This window comes from Carassius carassius, chromosome 20 (assembly GCF_963082965.1).
Source record: "Carassius carassius chromosome 20, fCarCar2.1, whole genome shotgun sequence".
In the NCBI taxonomy this organism is placed as follows: domain Eukaryota; kingdom Metazoa; phylum Chordata; class Actinopteri; order Cypriniformes; family Cyprinidae; genus Carassius; species Carassius carassius.
Genome location: NC_081774.1, coordinates 18,953,060 through 18,972,728, shown reverse-complemented (window position 1 = coordinate 18,972,728; position 19,669 = coordinate 18,953,060). Strand labels below are relative to the sequence as shown.

Sequence of the window (19,669 nt, the reverse complement as noted above, 5' to 3'; positions counted from 1 at the left end):
TACTTTTCTGAAATGCTCTTTGGCATCAGTTCCTCGGCATTACATTCCAACACAACCAAACAATTGTACAAAATATATATTAATATTTAATTTGAAATGACACCTTGACCAGCAAATGTGCCATTTTAGAGTGAACACATTCCAAAACAAAATGCAAAAAAGCTAATTATAATATAATACAATTGGTTTTCTCTCTAAATGTTCTTTTAGACTACTAGGTCTATGTAATGTTTTTGTCTCGCACAACGTGACAGTGTTAAGTATGCCGATCCTAGAAATGCAATGTAAAAGAATAGCTGAAGGGCGTAGCAGCCATAAACAAAAAAAACATGAGAAAAATGTAACCATTTATAACAATTGATAAAGATGCGGTGGAAAAGATACATGCAAGAGCATAAGTCTCAAGTAGAGAGTCAATTGAACTGGAGTGTGGTGAAGTTACCACAAGTCTTCTGAGACGAGGGACAATGCAATAGTCAGGACATTTTAGTAGTTTGTGTCCACCCTCTTGTACGGGACGGCTGTAAATACCAAAAAAAATACCACTGTAAAACAGTCTTATCTTTCAAAAGATAGCAGACTGGAGATGTAGCTTTAAGAGTAGAGCTCAGCTCCCTCTTACACATGAGATTTTTGAGTAGCTCTTCTGTTTATCTGAATTCTGGCTTCACAACAGTATAATGATGTGGTGTCATTTAATATCTCTCTGAGCTCTTCAACATTTATTTTTCAGGGCAGTTTGTCCAAGTGTTCTTCATCAAATGAAGATCTCCTCTGCTTCAGCCGACACATTATCCAGGCCCTTGAAAAGGTCCACAGCAGATGGTGCTTTCTGGATGTTATCTATGAAAAATATTAACAAATATTAATCAATTATCACAAAACGAGGGATTACATCAGGAGAAAGTCATCAGTGGTAGACTTATTTAAAAAGATCCCGAATGACTTTCCGACTTTTAATCTTTATCTCTCAATTAGTGTGTCATATTTTCAGTTAGTTTCTCATAAAGTATCCTCTCATCCCATATCATGCATAAAATGGCTCAAAGTTGACTCACCAGAGCTGGTCTCCGTGTGGGAGGTTTGATCTGTTGCTGCTTCAGGTTGTCCCGGGGCTGCTACCAGAGCGCGCGCTGAATGAGACGTACTAGTCGCTGGGTTACTGGAATGACTCTTCCCTGGAAAAAGATCCATAAGAATTCATAACAAATTCTTCTCAACTAATTTTATGTTATTCTCAGTGAACACTAATGATACTAACTTTGATACTAACTTTAGGAGTGAACACTAATGCTAATTTTAGTCAGTCACAATTGTAACTAGTAAATGCAATTTGATAGCAAACAGTGAATTTTAGTCAGGCAATAATTTACCTTGCAAAAGCTTAGCTAGTGACTACTATAAGCAAATAAACCGGTGTCCTGACATTTTATCCTACGCGTTAGATTTTCCTACCAAGGTTTACTGTGAATGCACACATCAATATCGCGTCCTTTTTCTCATACTAAACAACGATATTTAATGTATCTGCATTACTGTAAGGGTAGGTTAGGGCTAGGTTAGGGTTGGGGTAGGTGTAGACTTTAATAAAAACGCAATCTAATTGGTAGAAAATAATATTTATTGTTGGTTTCCTGTAACTGTATCCCTTCTAGCTACAACGCGAATATAACACATAATTACTGCATTTGCAGTACTGTAAGGGTAGGTTTAGGGTTGTGGTAGGTGTAGACGTTAATAATCCATAAATTTACAGTAGCATTTTTCGTTGTCGAATTGTACTACCCACTGTTTTAATGGGAGGTAGGAAAATGTGATAGCGTAGGACAAATCGACAGAACACCGGTCAAAGTTAATTTTCAGTGAAGACTAATGCTAATGTTAGTCAAAACTTATTATCAGTGAACACTAACCTAACTGGTAAAAGTTAATTAATAGTAAACATCAGTGCTAATGTAAGTCAAACACTAACTTAACTTGTAACTGCTAACTAGCAGTGAAATCTAATGCTAATATTAGTCAGATACTAACTTTGCCAATTAGGAGTGAACCCTTATGCTAATTTTAGTCAAGCAATAACTTATCTAGTAAAAGCATAGCTTGCAACTAGTATAAGCTTAAATAAACACTAATTATCAGTGAACACTAGTAAAAGCTAATTATTTGTAAACATCAATGTTATTTAGACACTAACTTAACTAATAACTGCTAACTAGCAGTGAACTCTAATGCTAAAGTTAGTCATAATATAAGTTAACTTAACTAGCAACTAACCTAATAACTTAGCTGCTGAATGTTTAACTAGTTAACACTAATTAACATCAAGCACTACTGGTAATGAATCTTTAGAAGTAAACAATGCAAATTTTAGTGAAACACTAATTTAGCTGGTAAAATCTTAGCTAGTGAACGCTACTTAGCATCGACACTAACCTTTGCCCTGGGCAGTGTGTGTAACCGGTGAATGAGCGATGGTGATGGAGGGCTCAGCACCTGAATCTCTCTTCTGCTCCTGTTGCAACTTCTGCTTCAGGATGCTAATCACTGTGTCCTTTTCCAGGATTTGGGTGTACAGGGCACGGATCCTGACAACATATTAAACTTATGAGTCCTTTACAATCCTAAAATCCAAAATGGATCATTAAATACAACTGAAATGTATTTTAAGATGCACTAAGGGGTGGCACTCTTACCGGTTTTCTACCTCCTGGTTCCTGTACTCAGATGATGGGAGCTCCTCAATGAACGAATGGCAGGGCGAATGGTTGATGATGGTTGTGTCTCTGTAAAGTTTAGAACAAAAGCAATTAGAAAATATAGCTGCAAGCAGCAATTACGGGGCCAAGCACTCCAGCGGAAAGTTGAGGAGCTAAGCATGGAATGGAGCATCACACGAAGTGCAACAATGAGCAATTAAACCAATTTAGGATGATTGTAATTGAAATGGCTGTGGTATGCGAAAACGGTTTTGTCTATCGACACAAATCCATAACTTTGTGTCAGCACAGTCTGAAGATCATCTGATTCAATTTTGATGAAAATCAGACTAACGATTGATGAGGAGTTCGAAAATGTAGGTTTTCAACATAAATCAAAATGGCGGACCGGAAGTTCAGCTTAATCTGGCATATTTAGTATCTATGTTGCCAGCATAAGCCAGGGAATATTTTGAGACCAGTTGCAATAGGCTAATGCATTAAAAAGTTATTAGCATTTTTATAAGTGTAATTATTCATGGTTAATGAATGGTTTATTACTCTGCCAAATTTATGTGGCATGGTCAGTGTGAGGTGGTGATGACACATACAAAGTTTGGTGCAAATATGTCAAAGCGTTGCAGAGATACAGCCTCAAATGCATTTTTGCACCCTTCCAGCAAATTCGTTGATGCGCTAAATGAGAACCGTTTCGTATATCGACACAAAATCCATAACTTTGTGCCAGCATGGTCTGAAGATGATTCACGTCAAATTTGGTGAAAATCGGTCTAGGAGGAGTTCGAAAAAGTAGGTTTTCAACATTAATCAAAATGGCGGACAGGAAGTATGGCCAATTTTCACATAATTGGTATCGATGCTCTCGGCATTATCCACAAAATATAGTGAGACCATTTTCACTTCAATAGTCTAATTTATTCAAAAGTTATTAGCATTTTTGTGATATTTAATTATAACTCTTGACCACAATATGGCGCTGCAAACAAACCTTTTGAGTACCTTCAGGGCATGGAGCAGAAGATTTTTGTAATTATTTTCGTAATGATACGATAATGCGTTAAAAAAATACAGCATTTTAAAACATAATTCAAAATGGCCGACGCCTAAAATGGCTGACACGGGAAAATTTGATATCATTCGACTCGACATGACTCGCTGAATCTAAAAAGACCAGTTGTGTGATTTTGCCAAACCATTCAGAAGTTATAAGCAAAAATATGCATTTTTCATATCTCCTGACCACTAGGTGGCACTGCGTCGAAACACTGCAGGTAGTCTCGGGCCATGGTTATTATAACACACACCAAGTTTGGTTTCAATATGCCAAACTGTTGCCGAGATATAGCCTCACATGCATTCTTGCGTGCTTTTCGTCAAATTTGTTCACGTGTCATTCGAGAACGGTTGGATGAATCAACCTGAATTCCATAACTTTTTGCCAGCATGGTCTGAAGATGATCTGAGCCAATTTTCGTGAAAATCGGACTAACCGGCTAGGACGAGTTTGAAAAAGTATGTTTTACAAACAATAAAATATAGCAAAAAATGAACGGTGAATTTTGGTGTTCATTCGACTTGGCATAAGCCAAGGATTCAGAGGAAAAATAATTGTACTTTTGTGGCTTACGGTTCAAAAGTTATTAGCATAGAAACTTTTAATCTTTGGACAAGTGGTGACGCTAGAGAGTTGGAGTCAGAGTCTCTAAACATGCTATGGTTAATGTTGATATTGTCCTCTATCAGTGTGCCAAATTGCACAACTTTCCCGCAAGCGGTTCTATGGGCTGCTATAGACTTGCGGCGGAAGAAGAAGCAGAATAATAATAAGAATCCTAACGGATACAATAGGTGTCTACGCACCTTCGGTGCTTGGCCCCTAATTAGTCTAAAAAGCACAATATACTCTGAAGATTTTGACACTGATCTCCTTTTTTACCTTTGAGCTGCAGCGGTGGCAGCGGCATCCATCGCAAACTCCCTCATGGTCTTCTCCTCCAAGTATTTTTGTTCCCATCGTGTCTTGTCGGCCTCCAGCGACAGAATGCGTTCTTCTTTCTCCCGCAGAAACTCTTGAAGTGTGGAAACACTCACGTGGGACACTCCGCAGACTGACTGCGGCTGCCGCTGTGGACAAAAAAAAAGCAAACAAATTGTAAGATCATTGTAATGTCCTGATCTGAAGTCTAAAGCTATTCTTAGCTTCACTGGAAGGAAACAGCCCTAAAATACAATGCTTAGAAACATCAGAACAGTTCAATACAAAGCACCGTTTTGTCTCAGTACCTGCTGATTTCGGAGGCTCCGCAGTTCCTGCTCCAGCCGTGTCCTCAGGCGTGTTTCCAGCCCTTCTCTTTTCTTGCAGGTCGTCTGCAGCTGAGTTAGAGCCCCCTGCAGACGCTCAACCTTCTCCACATACGCTCTCTTCCTCTGCAGCTCCGACCACAGCTGCTGGCTGCGCGTCTGCGTGGACCTCAGTGCCATCTCCAGGGCCTCGCTTCTGCACTGATGGTTCTCCACTTCATTTCGCAGATGCTGAACCTCCTGCTCCAGATGTGCACACTGAAGCTGCTGTTCTTCATCTGTCAGATAAGATAGAAAAAAACTGAGCTCTGTGTTTGTAAATGAAATGGATATGAACAGGTCCATTGCTTTGAGAGCCGAAGATGGTCCCCACATGCCAAGTTAAGGCACGTTAACCACATCAACTCTGGGGACCCACCGGTGGGTCCAATATTGCATATGCCTAATTCTCAAAAAATCAAAATAACAGCTGAAGTGGTTAATGGGTGTTATTTGATATTAAAAAGTGGCGTGGATGGTGGCATTTTGGCTGTGATGTCACAATATGGGCCATCTATTTTTTTTATATTTAATATAAATGTATAAATCATCTGTGTAATGCATTACTCTAGCAAAGTATTGGTTCAGTTCCAAGCCATTCTTGTAGGTTAACTATTAAAATTGTTTTCATTCATTGAAATAAAACTGAAATGAACTAAAATATACAGATTAGTGCAGGCAATTAACTATTAAAATAAAAATCAATTAAAGCTAAAGCTAAATGGTTCTGCAACCACTGGACGTGAGAAAGAAGCTGAAGGAATGTTTATGCAGGCCCTCTCCAGAACCACTCCCCATTGACTTCCTGCTCAGGAATTCAATCGCAAAATCCAGAGCGCCTCATTTACGCAAGCGCTTAAGGAATGCAGAGGGAAGGAGAAGCAGTGAACCACTCTCACTTTGACCCACATCCCGAAGCTTCAGACTGTTTCACTTATTTACCATCAGTGACTGGAAAACTCATCATCATCTTCCCACTCTTAACGGAAATTAAGTGATCGCTGAGAAGAACATTTCATTAATTGTCCATGTGAAGCAGACAAGAGCAGTGACAGATGTTATCTGTCTCATACTAAAGCTAAGTCACTTCTGAAATTTAATCCTCTTTTCTGACTGTTCAGATCAAGTGAGGCACTGTTATGTGAGTGAAATTCCTGCATTGGAATGTTCTAATTGGAAATACATTCCCTCTATAAGCACTTTTGCTCTTCACATTTGGAGTGCAACTCTGGATTAAGAAATATCTAGAGCATGTGAAGCAGTAATGAGGTTTAATATTGCTGTGTTCATAAACTCACTCTGCAGAAGGAGCTTCTCAATAACATTCTGGTTCTGGTCGGCAGCTTCGGCTTCTTTTGCCGCTTGAATGCTTGAATGCTGCAGCCTCTTGATCTCCGCCATCAGCTTGTTTCTTAGAGCTTGCTCTAGAGTCTCTCTTTTAGCGCAGCCCTTCATCAGAGTTTCGTAGGCCTCTGAGATCCTTTGGATCTCTTGTTCCAGCTTGGGGAAAAGAAAAGACAGTTACTGTAAATAGCAAGTCAGATGTGTCAGTCTAAAATAGACAGTCTCAGAAATACTTAAAGATGGTTAGCAATCGACATAGCTGGTTATGATTAAAGGCATAGTTGCATTAGTGAAATTTTGTGGGCAAAAAGGGCCAATTGTCAATTGTGTAGAAATGCATAACGGAAGTCACAGAAGTCACTTTCAAATCTGTCTGATTTGGTCAGCATGCAAATTAATATAACCATTTTGAAAACTAGCAAAATCTATGTACAGAACTTTTTCGCCATCATTCAAAACTGCAGGTTCCTATTGGATTGACTTTCATCAAGCAATTGTAAATATGAACGCTCCTTAAGAGCACAGAACAGAGAAGGTGTTCAGGAATCCCATATGGAAAGACCAGGATAGCGTTAACCATGACTCCATCATCCCAGGCATGTTTACACAAGGCAGTGGCCTGATGGGTAAACGCTTAAACCTGTGTAATTATCATTCTTTCAGAGTGAGCAGCCGCTTAACTGCACTGATGTAATCCATTGGAAACACTTCATTGCCTTTTGGAATTTAGCCAAGTCAAGTGAAAACTACAAAATAATCTTGTTATACTTATTGGTTTAATGTATCCAGTATATGTAACACTTCATATGTAATAATCACTCACATATGCACAAATAAAGTGTCTCTGTCTTTATAAGTTTTTCATATATAATCTGTTGTAAACAGCCTACCACTATCCATTAAATATAGAATTTAAATAGAACAGAAAGAGAATTGTTTTAAGATATAATACAGAATTACCTATAACTTGTTGAAAGACACATGTAGCCTGTGCTATTTTAATTTCTAATTTCTAATTTCTTTACAAAAAGTACATTTCAGAGTCATGTGCTTTTACCTTCTGAATTCTGAGGACCTTCTCAGTGTGTCCCTCTAGTTCCTGTTTCAGTCTTTTATTCTCGTTCATTAGCATTTCCAGTTGACTGCTACTGCAAGCTGTGACCTCCCTGCCAGCAGGGGGAGATGTGGACAGTCTATGGCAAACCTCTGGTGTTTGAAGTCTGAACAAGATAATAATTTTCATGTTAGTTTAAAAAAAAAAAAAAACTAAAACGATGAGATTCAGTTCATCTTAGTACATTAGTGTAGCTGGATGACAAACTACATCAGCACGTCCCATTTTGCATACTCAGCCATAGCATCAGCCAACAGACAGTTAGTCATAATGACACATCCTATAAAGTATGTCAAAACTGTAGGAATTGCATATATTGTGTCCCCAAATCAAATGTCAGCTGTTCTTAATTGTAAATTTTGCCATTGTTACCTGTTGTGCTGGGAATTAAATGATGGTGGTGCTTTGTAGTAAAGTTCATACTCCGCTGCTTGTTGTGCAGGAAAGGGGTACTCTGTATAAGGAACCTGCTTATTGTACTCCAGTCCTTGCTGGTTATATTGTAAGTGCTGGTTTGCATGATATCCATGTATCTGAGGGTAACTGGCAGAACATGTTGTAGGCATTTTACTGCGCTCAACTGAAAACTGCAGAAGCCTCTCACTGAGTGACCGTATGTGGCCTCGCTTCGGATCCCAGGTGTCTTCCTCCTCACAGGGCTTTGGGATGGTTTCACTATCCTGTAGTGAGCAGCCCCTGGGCGATTGCCACCACTGGGAGGCTAAATGCTGAGACTGAGCCTTGGCTTGTTCATAGGTGGGCAGCTCCTCGCCGTGGTGTGGGTATGTTGTGTAGTTCTCAGAGTGCTGGTAGTCCACCTGGTGCTCTTGACCCTGGGGTTCTTGGCGCGCAGAGAGCTGAGGAGACTGGGGCTCCTCCTGGCTGAGGCTCTCAGATGAAGACTGTGAAGAACCAGCTCCTCTGTTAGCACCCCCAACACCTCCTCCTCGTCTCAGGGCCTGCTGCTGGATGGCCAGGAGTGTGCGGGTATCTGTGGGGTTTCCATAGCGAAGCTGTTCTTGGATTAGTCTGTGCAGGACAGTACTAGATGCTTCTTCACCTCTCATTTTATTTGATGGAGACGAGTATTTATGATCTGAAATGGACCTGGAGGGCAAGAGACCGATCCAAGAAAAGATTATGATTTTTCAATAGTCAATAGTTATTTGAAAAGGTCTAAGAGCTGTATTATTTTTAAACAATTTTTAAGTGCTCTATTATTTTATTATTTTAAACTATTATTATCAATTTAGAAAAAGTGTCATATTAAGCAACAGTATAAAAAAAAAAAATAAGATAAAGATAAAATTAAATAAATCTAAAAATGTCGTCACCTAATAAAAACGAGCTTCATTTGGCAACATGATTTAACTTGCATAAATCAAATAATAAGCAAATGTTTAATGACTAAACCAACTATATTAACCCCTATGGAAGGGACAAGCCATATCCACTTTGTACCATATAGTTACAATTAAGAACAATAACAACAACAATAATAATAATGTAAACAATTACATAAATAAAAAAATAACTAAGTCAAATAATTATGAAAAATAAATAAAATATTAGCAATTCCAAAATAAAAACCGAAAAAACACATTCCATTTACCAACAACTATATATATATATATATATATATATATATATATATGATCATCCAGACAAGCAGCGCGCTCAAAGAAGCTCAATGTGAAATCTTCTTTATCCCTATTAATACATCCCGAGCGAATTAAACGCCATAACCCTGACACAATTTTGTTCTAACTTTTACTCAGCAACAATATATCGTCCTCAAATCGATTCGGAATCATCGGTGTTATACATAAAGTTTCATATATTCCGTTTTCTGCCGATTAAGTCAATATTGAACGAAAGCGTTCGCTGCTACTGATCATTAAACTCAATTAACTCGATTAACTTACCCACTAAAACTTTCATTCCACACGGATTCTGTTAATGGCATGTGTAATAATCCAAGTAATCCAACTAATGTCTTCTGTGTGTGTTTTATCTCCTCGTTGTGTTCGGGTCTGGTTGGGATATGAGCTAGTAGGCGCGCGCTCCACTCTCATAAATAACTGCGCGCCTGGAATGATCGGAATGTGTGAGCTGAGCTTAGGGATCAAAAATGAAAAGAGAGAAAAAGAGCCATTTAACCCAGCTGCTGCAGTTCCCTTTACATCCACCGGCGCTCTCACAGCAGAGCGCTCAGGTTTTCGCTGAAAGTCCTGTTATTTAAGAAAACGGCCCAGTTGTGGTCGAAGTAAATCCATGGCAACATAAAGCCGTGTTTTACTACAGAGAGGCTGAGCAGTGATGTCACATTAACAGAGAAAAGGTGTCAAAAGGTGTGACCCAATCTGAAAGGTATGCAAACGTGTTGACACAAGATACAAAGGGATACAAATGACTAGAGCTAGAAGATCACCCTTTGCGTATTTAGGCGTATCTTATAAACGTTTAAGCATATTTTCTAGTACTAAGCGGGCATAGGTTTTCTTTGCCTTTGTATTCTACTGACTTCAACTGCATTTTTTTTCTTTCACATTTTTAATGTATCTGTTTTGTCTAGTCTTTATAGGCTGCTGAAAATTCAGCTTTGCCACCACAATAAAAACATGTAATGTACCCAAATAGGACAGTGTATACCTTCACCTTTGTCTCCCCTAGTTTATTTCAATAGTAAAAACACAAATCACCAGCAGAAAACGGAGAGGTAACACCCTGCTATGGCAGACAGGGTGGTAACTTTTCTTACTTGCCCTGTGGTTGTCTATGAATCCTCAGGTTCCTCCTGACTTAATCCATAATAAATGGGCATGTGTGGAATTCCACAGAGTGAACTGGCAGCAATGTTTAATCAGTCGGGTTGGACTATACGTTGAGATCAAGCAGCAGATTTCCAATGAAAGGGCACAAGGCAAAGAGCATGATGTTTAAAATAACCAGGAAAACTTTATTTGCTCTCGTGTTATGATATTGAGCAATCCTTTATACTGTACACATTCCCCTCTTGATTGGACTGATAGCAGGGTATTTCCAACTTAGTCTCAGACAGTGAGTCAATGGGAAACAGGCATGTGTTGGACATGTGACTACTTGATTGCAGGTGTGAATGAAGGAAGCAGTCACTGGCAAGTCTGTACAAATCTATGAAAATATGAGTCTTCCTCGAAATCATTCAAGGAAACAAAAGGGAAGACATCAAAATACCTCTATCTGACACCCCTCAGTAAGAGCCACCCTGCTTTGTTTTTCTCCAGCAACCCCTTTTGGAGCCAAACTGGAATATCTCCATTCTTTCAACCTCCACCCTGATATCTTAAACCTTGGAGTTATAAACTGCCATGTAGGCTTTTTAGAAGAATCACAAGACTTAGAATAGAAGACAAGTGAAAGAAGAAAATACAGAGAGAATTCAACTCCACACAACAGGGTTCAGATGTGGTTGTTTGGGTCGTGCAAATCTGGCTCTTGGTATGGGGTACTAGAGAGGATGCTTTATTCCCATCACAATTCTGCCTTTATTGGCCGCAAATGGCCTAACATATTTTCATGGCACATTTGTGATTTAAGATGCGATTTGAAGCATGAGCCACTGAGACAGCCTACAATGAACAAAGTTGTTTACGGACCTCCACTGCTCCAGGCCACTCTATCTAGAACAAAACTCTATTAAGACAAGCCTTTGATATCAGCATAAATATAAGATATCTTCAAAGAAATCCAACTGGAATATTCTTTTAATAAATTATTTGTAATTTATTAACCTGATCTATTTAAACACATTAACTGGAACATTTTATGTGTCCTCAGCAGTCCTCACTAGCTCATAAATCGGACAAATCATAATTATATTTAAATCTAATAATGTGAATATGCAGGTTTCTGTGAGGGTTGTATTTAAGGGTTGGGTTAGGATGTGGAAAATATCATTAACCTGATATAAAAAATACAAATCTATATACAAATTACATGTCCTCATTTATATAATCAAACAAACCAGTGTGAGTGTGTGTTTGCATCTACTTGAAAAATATGAGCTAAATCTGACAAATCTGACTTTTTTGGAACAACGTTCAGTAATTTGGATTTTTTTTTTTATATAAAAATAAAGTAAATAAAGTTTTTCAAAATGTAAAATGCAGTTTTCTGATAGGGATAGGGTTTGGGTTAGGCTGTAATTTAAAAACAACCTGTATACAAAAACAACAGAATGTCTCCATTTTCAGTAGTTACTCCATTGAAAAAAAACCGCAAACAGCTAGTTAGGTGTGTTGAAGCATGGTAGCTGGTTTGAGCTGGTTTAAGTTTGTCCTTTTAGTTGGTCATAAGCTGGTTTAAACTGGTGTAAGTTTTTTCCTATATGTCACTGGTTCTGCTGTTACTTGTGAAAAATATGTGTAGCTAGAAGTCTCCAGTCTTGATTATTCATTTTAAAATTTCATAACAGAACTAGCAATGACTAGTGTCTTGGGCAATACTGAGAAGTTACTAGAGTAACAAGGAGGCAGCATTATTGTGTGATACTGCTTTTATACAATCACTACAACCGATTTTCAAAACACTGTTTGCTTCCAGGATAAATTTGTGGTCACATTAGACTTGGAGCATGCACAATTTATTTAAATACTGCACCAGTTTTAAGACGACGTCAAACCGTGCCTTTAAAAAAAAAAAAAAAAACGATGTAATATATCCAAAATGTAACAATATGCTTTACTGCAACACTGCAAATATGCACATTTAAAGTTTCCTGTCTTTTAATTCAGCTAGGAGGTCACAACATGAAATATCAGTCTTCTGTTGGTCACACAACTACATGTGATGCAAATTTCAGAATTCACCAAACTTTGGAATGCAGCAAAATCACGTCATATGCAATGCATGTGTATGAATGGAAGTCAAGGGAATGAAAAGTGTAGTGTTGGCTCTCTTGATTCTGTGTTTTAAATCAAATTGGTGGAGTTAATGATTCAATGGTTCATTCAAAAAGACAAGAATCTTTTGTATCTGATTCAGTGGTTCACTCACTATTCACAGATTTTCACAACACTCTGGTCCTGTGAATGTATGAGACTGGGGGAATAATAATCAGCCTTATCTACACATTAAAATTTTTCTCATGACTTGCTGACGAGCCGTAAATGTGGAATGAGCAGCAAGACAGTTGTTCATTTCACACATAGGTTCATACTCTGATTTTTCTTGAGAATCATGAATTGCTCCATAAAACACCAACAGGGACTTGCAATTGCAAATGCAAATGACATGGGAAGTGACAAGCCATGCATCAAAATTACAGATGGAGCTGGTGCAGATCCCCTAAATAGTTTTGCACTGGATCAGGAGAATGCCGTTTATTCATGTGAGTCCCTGCTTTAACCAGCCATGTGCCCCTGAGCAAATAGATGCCCCCACTCCTGCTGATCCAGCACATAGCTCACATTCAGTGGTTTTTGCCCACCAAGGTGATGGAGGACAAGAGGAAGAAGGATAGGCCTATATATAGACTAGACACTAAAAGGTTTATGAACAGCTACAGCTATAGCACAAATTTGACTAAATGTAACACAATTATAACAAAATTAATTTAGCACAAATACATACTCTAAAAAAAAATAAAGTTAAATATGGGTTTGAGTGAACTATCTGTCTAACTTCTAAAAAAAGATTTACTAGTAGCCTTGAAGTTTACTTAATAAAAAAAGTCTCTTAAAAACCTCTCTTTAAAATGTATGTAGCTAATTATTTTCTTATTCAACTCAGCAAGTGTAAAAGTGTTTTCTTTTCTTTTTTAAATGTCATTTATTTAGTAATTAATGTAATTTATCCATATAATCCCAAATTTTTTCCAGGCATGAAAATATCTAAATGGTGTGTCATTAGTAACCCTTTGAAATAATCAGTAATTATTATTATAAATTTTTTGTTATTAATAATTATTTTTGTAAAAGAGTATGAAAATGTGTGTTTTATGGTCGGTCACAGTTGTGAATGGTGGGATAATGTGTATACTGAATTAACATATTTCTGCAGTCATAAAAATTATTATATATCTTAGCCCAGCTATATTAAACAGTTTGACCACATTCTAGGGTTACTATTATGCATAAAAACCCCTTATACAACATTGATAGGAATACTGAGGTAAAAGACAAAAAATACAACCATCAGCATATTTCAAAATTGCTACTTTTTTGTACCATATATCATAATTTTTTTATATCAGTGCTACCAGTTTGACAACATCAACATTTTAACTTATGTCTTACATTTGAATTTTTTAATTTAGTGCAATATTTTGTGATTGCAACATTTTAGTGCAGTTTTCTCTAACAACTGCAATTGGATTTATATTGTTCACTTTTAAGTTTAGTGTTAACACACCAGTCACTATAGTGATCATCAAGATGTTTACTCATTCTATGACCACACTCAACAAAACGGAATATATGTGAATTAATATATTAATACTAGACACCCTAAAGATAATATGTACCAAAAATCTTTGTCATATCATTACGTTAACATAATTTACTAGCCTTTCATTTTGAAGCTTTGATGCAGCCATCATCTTCTCAAGGTGCAAACAGGAAGTAAACTGCTCTGGTCATGTGACAATTTGCACTAACCATGTGAATCTGCACATTGAGACCCTATATTTTTTTCATATTCGCAGGAAGTGCACTAAAACATCAGTCAGCAAGGTTTTTAGAGCTTTACAAATGAAAACGTTTTACAGTCACTATTGTGACCAATGGGATTATGGGTTTTAAACTTTTAATGTACTATTTTAATGTGATTTTTCTTTTTTAATGATCCTTTAGAAATCATTCTGATTTGCTGATTTGCTCCTCATAAAATACTTATTGTTATTACGTACTGAAATGATGATACATAGGCTTATTATTCAGGATTATTTAATGTATACAGAGTTCAAAACAACAGTATTTATTTAAAAGTATATTTGTGTAACATTATAAATGTATTAGCTGTTGTAATATAATATAAAACCTTATATAAAATACCACAAAAAATGCACATTAGCTTCTTTATCGCTGAGAAAATATCAGCTGAGTGACCTTAAAATAGTGTTTTGTCACATTGACAAAGAGTCCTTGTGTAGAAGGCATTCAAGCAGACTATTTTTACCACTATGGAAGAATGTCTGTCCTTAAATACAAGGCATTTTAACTCAACATAAGATCATGTGTGGGATAATACAAACATATGCTTTGATAATCTAGTTTTTCCTACATAATATTGTTTTTTTTGTAATGTAATAAATCTGATCCACAACACAAATGTTGTTTCGGTTAATTATCTGGATCCAGATTGTATTGTGAAAGTATGTGCTGTCGGACTTGTTGCCAAAACATTTGTTGAAGAACTCACCCAGCTTTTTTTCCACTGGGGAGATGCTGTTCAACTGGGTGAAGTTATGTCAGCAATGGCTCTGTTTTCATGTAGCCAGCCTATAGTTCTCTGTGTCCTGTTACACTTCAGTGGATAAGAGGCACAAATTTCATGCAGGCTGATATTGACTTCAGTCTGCCATTATATAACAGAGGTTATATGGAAGTAAAACAAGAGTCATTCATCTTATAACAGAAAAAAATCAATCCTAAGGACATAGGCCTGATACAATAGGCCTACATCAACTAAAGAAGAAAAACCTGCAAGACTTCCTCAGATTATTACAATATGAACGCTATGTCAAACACTGTCAAACTGTGCTGTTATGCAACAGGTCATCTCCTTTACTTAAGGATCTCTGAAGGTTGTGAAACGTCTGCTGAATTAGCATTATTTCATGAACACAGATGAACATATAAGCATACTGTTGTTATTGGTATTTAACCATTGTTGGTATGTTCTTCTCTATTACCTTTAGTTTTAGGAGAAATATAATATTTAATGCTCACACATTTACTCACCATTGTGTTGTTCAACACCATTTCTTCTATACAACCGAATGCTAAACACAATCAAAGTGTTAAGAATTGGTATTAATAAGTAATAAAAGTATTTTTAAAAATGTGTGTCCTATAATCTGCTGAAGGAAAGACAGTCATTTATATCGTAATACAATCTTCCACTCCACTGGGCTTGTATTCATACCCATTTTGATCACACTGAATCAGTGAGTTGAACTTGAGAACTGATGCAATCCAATATGTAAATGAATAATTTAGATCAGTTTTGAACTAAACAAATGATTTAAAAGATTCAACTCACATTGCTAGATTTTCAGTCAAAAAGAACTTTAATTTTGGTTTGTTCCCTTGCACAATGTCTTGCAAGACTTCCTAAGACTTAATAACCTAATGAGTATTAGTAATTACTGCAGTATTATGAGTCTTAACTACTTGTATGATACATTTAGGGTGGTTTTTGTCATTATGAAGCTTGACAGCCCTCATTCACTTTCAGGATATTGAGCAGGAGATTCCTTGTAAATTTCCTGTTTTTGTTTTACAGAAAAATAGTGATACAAAATTAGAAGGCCATGAAGGTCAGTAAATAGGACTTTTTTTTTCTTTTTTTTGTGTAAGCTATTCTTTTAGTTTTCATTATATCAGTGGACTTTGTTTTAGCCATAGGTCCCCTGACTTATAACATCCTCTTTACAATAATAGGAACTGTTCAAAACATCAGCACAATCAAATCAGCCAAAGGACATTGCAAATATTTAGCAAAGGTTGGCACAAATATGTGTTTTGAGAATTTGTGTGAGCAAAAGCGTGGGAATTATGGGAGGAATGTGAAGGGAATGCCAAACAGCATATCACAGGAAACTCACAGAGCGCATCCGGCGAGGACAAGAAGGGTAACAAAACATCAACTTTGAAAAAGTATCTGAAAGTGATAATAACATCTGTGCCTTTCAAAAATGGCCGCTAATCACCAGTGTCAAATTGTTCGGTCGAACTAAACCAACAAAAACATGCCGAGACTCTGACATATAAAAAAATTCTCAAAAAATGAAAATAATCTGTTAGTCTCGTAGAAATGTGCCAAATCCAAATCATAGCAATTAAAAGACAGTTATACAAAGAAGACATACTGAGTACTAACTCGGGCCTTATCTCAAACAAACACATGACAAGTATATGGAGGAATGACAAGCATGTGGTTCCTGATAATACACTGTTTGTTTTTGCATAATTGTGGTACCATTCAACTGAAGGTATGCAGAATACGTTCCTCTTAACCTTTTATAGATCTATTCACATTCCTCAATGCTGGTTTGCCCAAGATTTGTCAGAGATGAGATAGATGCCAGGTCACACTGGGATTACTGTTATGCATCGCAACCAATCTTCACTTTCTTATTCCAACAGGCAGTTTGATCGTGGGGTTTCAAGCTAATTTAAAACATGTGAACTACTTGACATTATTTAGGGAGTCATTCCAGTAAATGCAGGTCCGGGAGCAGAAGTTTTTATTAGGGGTATCTTGGGTTTTCCATGCTGCTGTGCCTCGACTCTGCCAATAATGATCTTTCCAGCTGCAGGAGTAGATGTGCGGGACTGTGCAATATACTGTATTGCAGTGATTATGAATGGAAAGGGGCCTGGGTACAAGCCATAGCGGGTGAATCAGAGAAGCTTGAGCAATCTTTGAGAAATAGAGCTCTTTTTAGGGTCTGAGGTCATGCCATCTTTTCAAATAGACAAAAAAAAACTGAAATGACTTGTCTTAAAATGTATGCATGCATCAAGGAAACAGTTTCAGACTTAAAACATAATTTATGGTGGCAGAGATGAAGAAAAAATGAGCATCAGGTGCATCATTGTTCCCAATCAATGATTCATTTTCACACTCAAACCATCGCGTTGTGAATCTGGATGGGGTTACTAATAAGACTGACAGTTTGACAGTGACTGAAGGATAACTGGAATTTGTAGGTCATGTAAACGAACAATGTGGATTTACAGATGTACAACAAAAGAGCATAGAGTTAATTCCTCTGGGCAGGTCTCAGCAATGTTCCAGGATTTGAAGGATAAGGATCACTCATCCGAGAATAGTAAGCGGGTGGCTAAAAAGAGACCTTTTATGTTAATCTAGAACATCACTGTGCATGTTCCACTCATAATGTCTTTATAATGATTTCACCTCAGCAGTTAAATCTCACTTTGCAGATTCAGAGGTGCACATCAATCAATCAAACAAGGTTTAAATGCCACAGTAGCTTCACTATAAATGAGTTTTAAGCAAATAAAAAAAAATCCAATTGCTTTTAAAGGTGAAGTGCAATATTTATAACACTAGGAGCAAATGCAAAAACAAGGACTGCTTCTAAAATTGCATACTCTTTAAGGTACTTCTTCTGAATAAGAAATTACTTTTCAAAAGATTGTATAGTATGAATGCATATAGCCTGACGTAATCTGGACATACTCCATTTGTAGTAAACTGTCCATTTTTTGGTTGTGTACTTCAGAATCACCAAAAGTAGGTCATCATTCAGGTGCTTTTCACCTACTGCTTTATGGATACTATATAGTAGGGAAATATGCATATTTATGTGCAGCCAAGCACTGTTTTCAAACTTGTTTCCTGAATTCTGCCCCAGTCTTCTATTGGTTGAACAAACAGATGGTTGGACCAGTGTTGCGGTGTGTTGAGCTGGTCATGGATGCATGTAAAACAGTTTTCACAGGGATGCAATTAATGTATTTATACAGTAGCTGGCTCTGCATCTTAGTCTAGAGACTAAACTAATTTTACATTCACATTTTTACATTTCACAAAAGGTTTCTTGTGATTAGAATGGAAGCTTAGAAATATCATAGTTTAGGTTCATCTGACAACTGCTTGTGCCCTTCTTTAGTTCATTCGTATACCAAATGTATTGCTTTTAGCCAGAACTTTGGCACCAGTTTCAGACTTTACAAATCAAGGACAGGACATAAAGATATACAGTAGAATGTCTTTGATATATAAAAGCTGCCTGAAGGCTTAGACTAGCACATCATAAACATGAAGTGTCTTGGCATTGCAGGAGATAAAACAGAACCAGCCTGTGGTGTATCCTGTCTCACTGATGCATGCTGCCTGCATTGCCAAATGTCTTCTCATATAAAAACATTTTCCTTCATGCTCTACTGAGATTTAAGGTCCACCGTAATACATTCCCTGCTCCTTATTTGTTGGGCCTTAAAGGACAGGTATCCACAGCAACCCCGCAACATTCCAACAACGTCTGGCCCCTGGCCTGTCACAACACCATCTGCCCGAGAGCGAGCATTCACACACTTTAAAGACTGAGGTAGAAGAAAACATTGATAAACTGAGACTTCTGATAAATTCCCACTGCATGGATCACTTCACTGTTTTTGTACAAAAGCCTTATGAAAGCAAACGAGAAGCTTTTCTCTTTGTTGACATACATTATGCTTTGACATTAGCAACAGCACATTTCCAGGAGTCCCACGTGTTTCTCATTAACATTCCAAGTGCTCTCTTTCTCTTCTTCTTCTCTTCCTCTCTCTTTTCCCACTCTCTTTTGTCTCCCGAGGAGGCCAAAAAGGAAAACTGACAGCGTTGGCTCTGGACCATGCATTCCATGGGATGTTTAAAAAAACATTCTCAGAAGAGCACGGAAGGCCCACATAGGGGCATTTAGACACACAAACACATATAAAGGGGATGCCATGTTTTATGTGGACATTCTAAAGAGGTGATTTTTTTTGTATAGTACAAACAGTATTTTTTATTACTTAATCCTACCTCTAAACCAACCACTCACACAAAACATTCAGCATTTTTAGATTTTCAGAAATATCATTCTGTATTGTTTAAAAACTTGTTTCCTCATTGGAACCAAAAAATGTCCCCACAAGGTCAAAATTTACTGGTGTCCTTGTGGGGACATTTGGTCCTCATAACCTAGGTAATACCAGGTACACACAAAAACACACTTGCACAAATAGACGAAAGTGATGAACACATGGGTCTTTAATAAAAATGGGAGCACGTTTTCCGTTGTTTGCCATCTTTTCTTGAGCCACTGTTTCTTATCTGGAGGTTATCACATGGATGTTGACTTTCCAGAACAATAAGTCCACAATGCATATTTCATCAAAATCTTGGTTTCATTATTATCTAGACCAAGTGTCTTCAACCAAAGCTGATGGAC

At 37.3% G+C, this 19,669-nt stretch overlaps 1 protein-coding gene across 1 annotated transcript; it reads right to left on the bottom strand.

The window, feature by feature from the left end:
- Window positions 1–542: 542 nt before the first annotated feature.
- LOC132096602 (angiomotin-like 2a) lies at window positions 543–9,699 on the bottom strand. Its single transcript, XM_059502057.1, has 10 exons — window positions 9,441–9,699; window positions 7,888–8,622; window positions 7,459–7,621; window positions 6,356–6,557; window positions 5,001–5,296; window positions 4,654–4,841; window positions 2,694–2,783; window positions 2,434–2,585; window positions 1,059–1,178; window positions 543–843 (listed from the first exon to the last, which is right to left on the bottom strand). The coding sequence occupies exons 1-10, from the start codon at window positions 9,479–9,481 to the stop codon at window positions 758–760; spliced, it is 2,073 nt and encodes a 690-aa protein (XP_059358040.1). The 5' UTR covers window positions 9,482–9,699; the 3' UTR covers window positions 543–757.
- Between the last annotated feature and the right edge of the window lie 9,970 nt (window positions 9,700–19,669).

What these genes read in the sequence shown, in the direction of transcription:
- LOC132096602 (XM_059502057.1), bottom strand. Translation starts at nt 9,481, where the DNA reads ATGCCATTAACAGAATCCGTGTGGAATGAAAGTTTTAGTGG. An exon ending in TGGAATGAAAGTTTTAGTGG is followed by an intron (nt 8,623 to 9,440) that starts GTAAGTTAATCG and finishes CTTGCCCTCCAG; the next exon opens with GTCCATTTCAGATCATAAAT. An exon ending in CCACACGGAGACCAGCTCTG is followed by an intron (nt 844 to 1,058) that starts GTGAGTCAACTT and finishes TATTTTTCATAG; the next exon opens with ATAACATCCAGAAAGCACCA.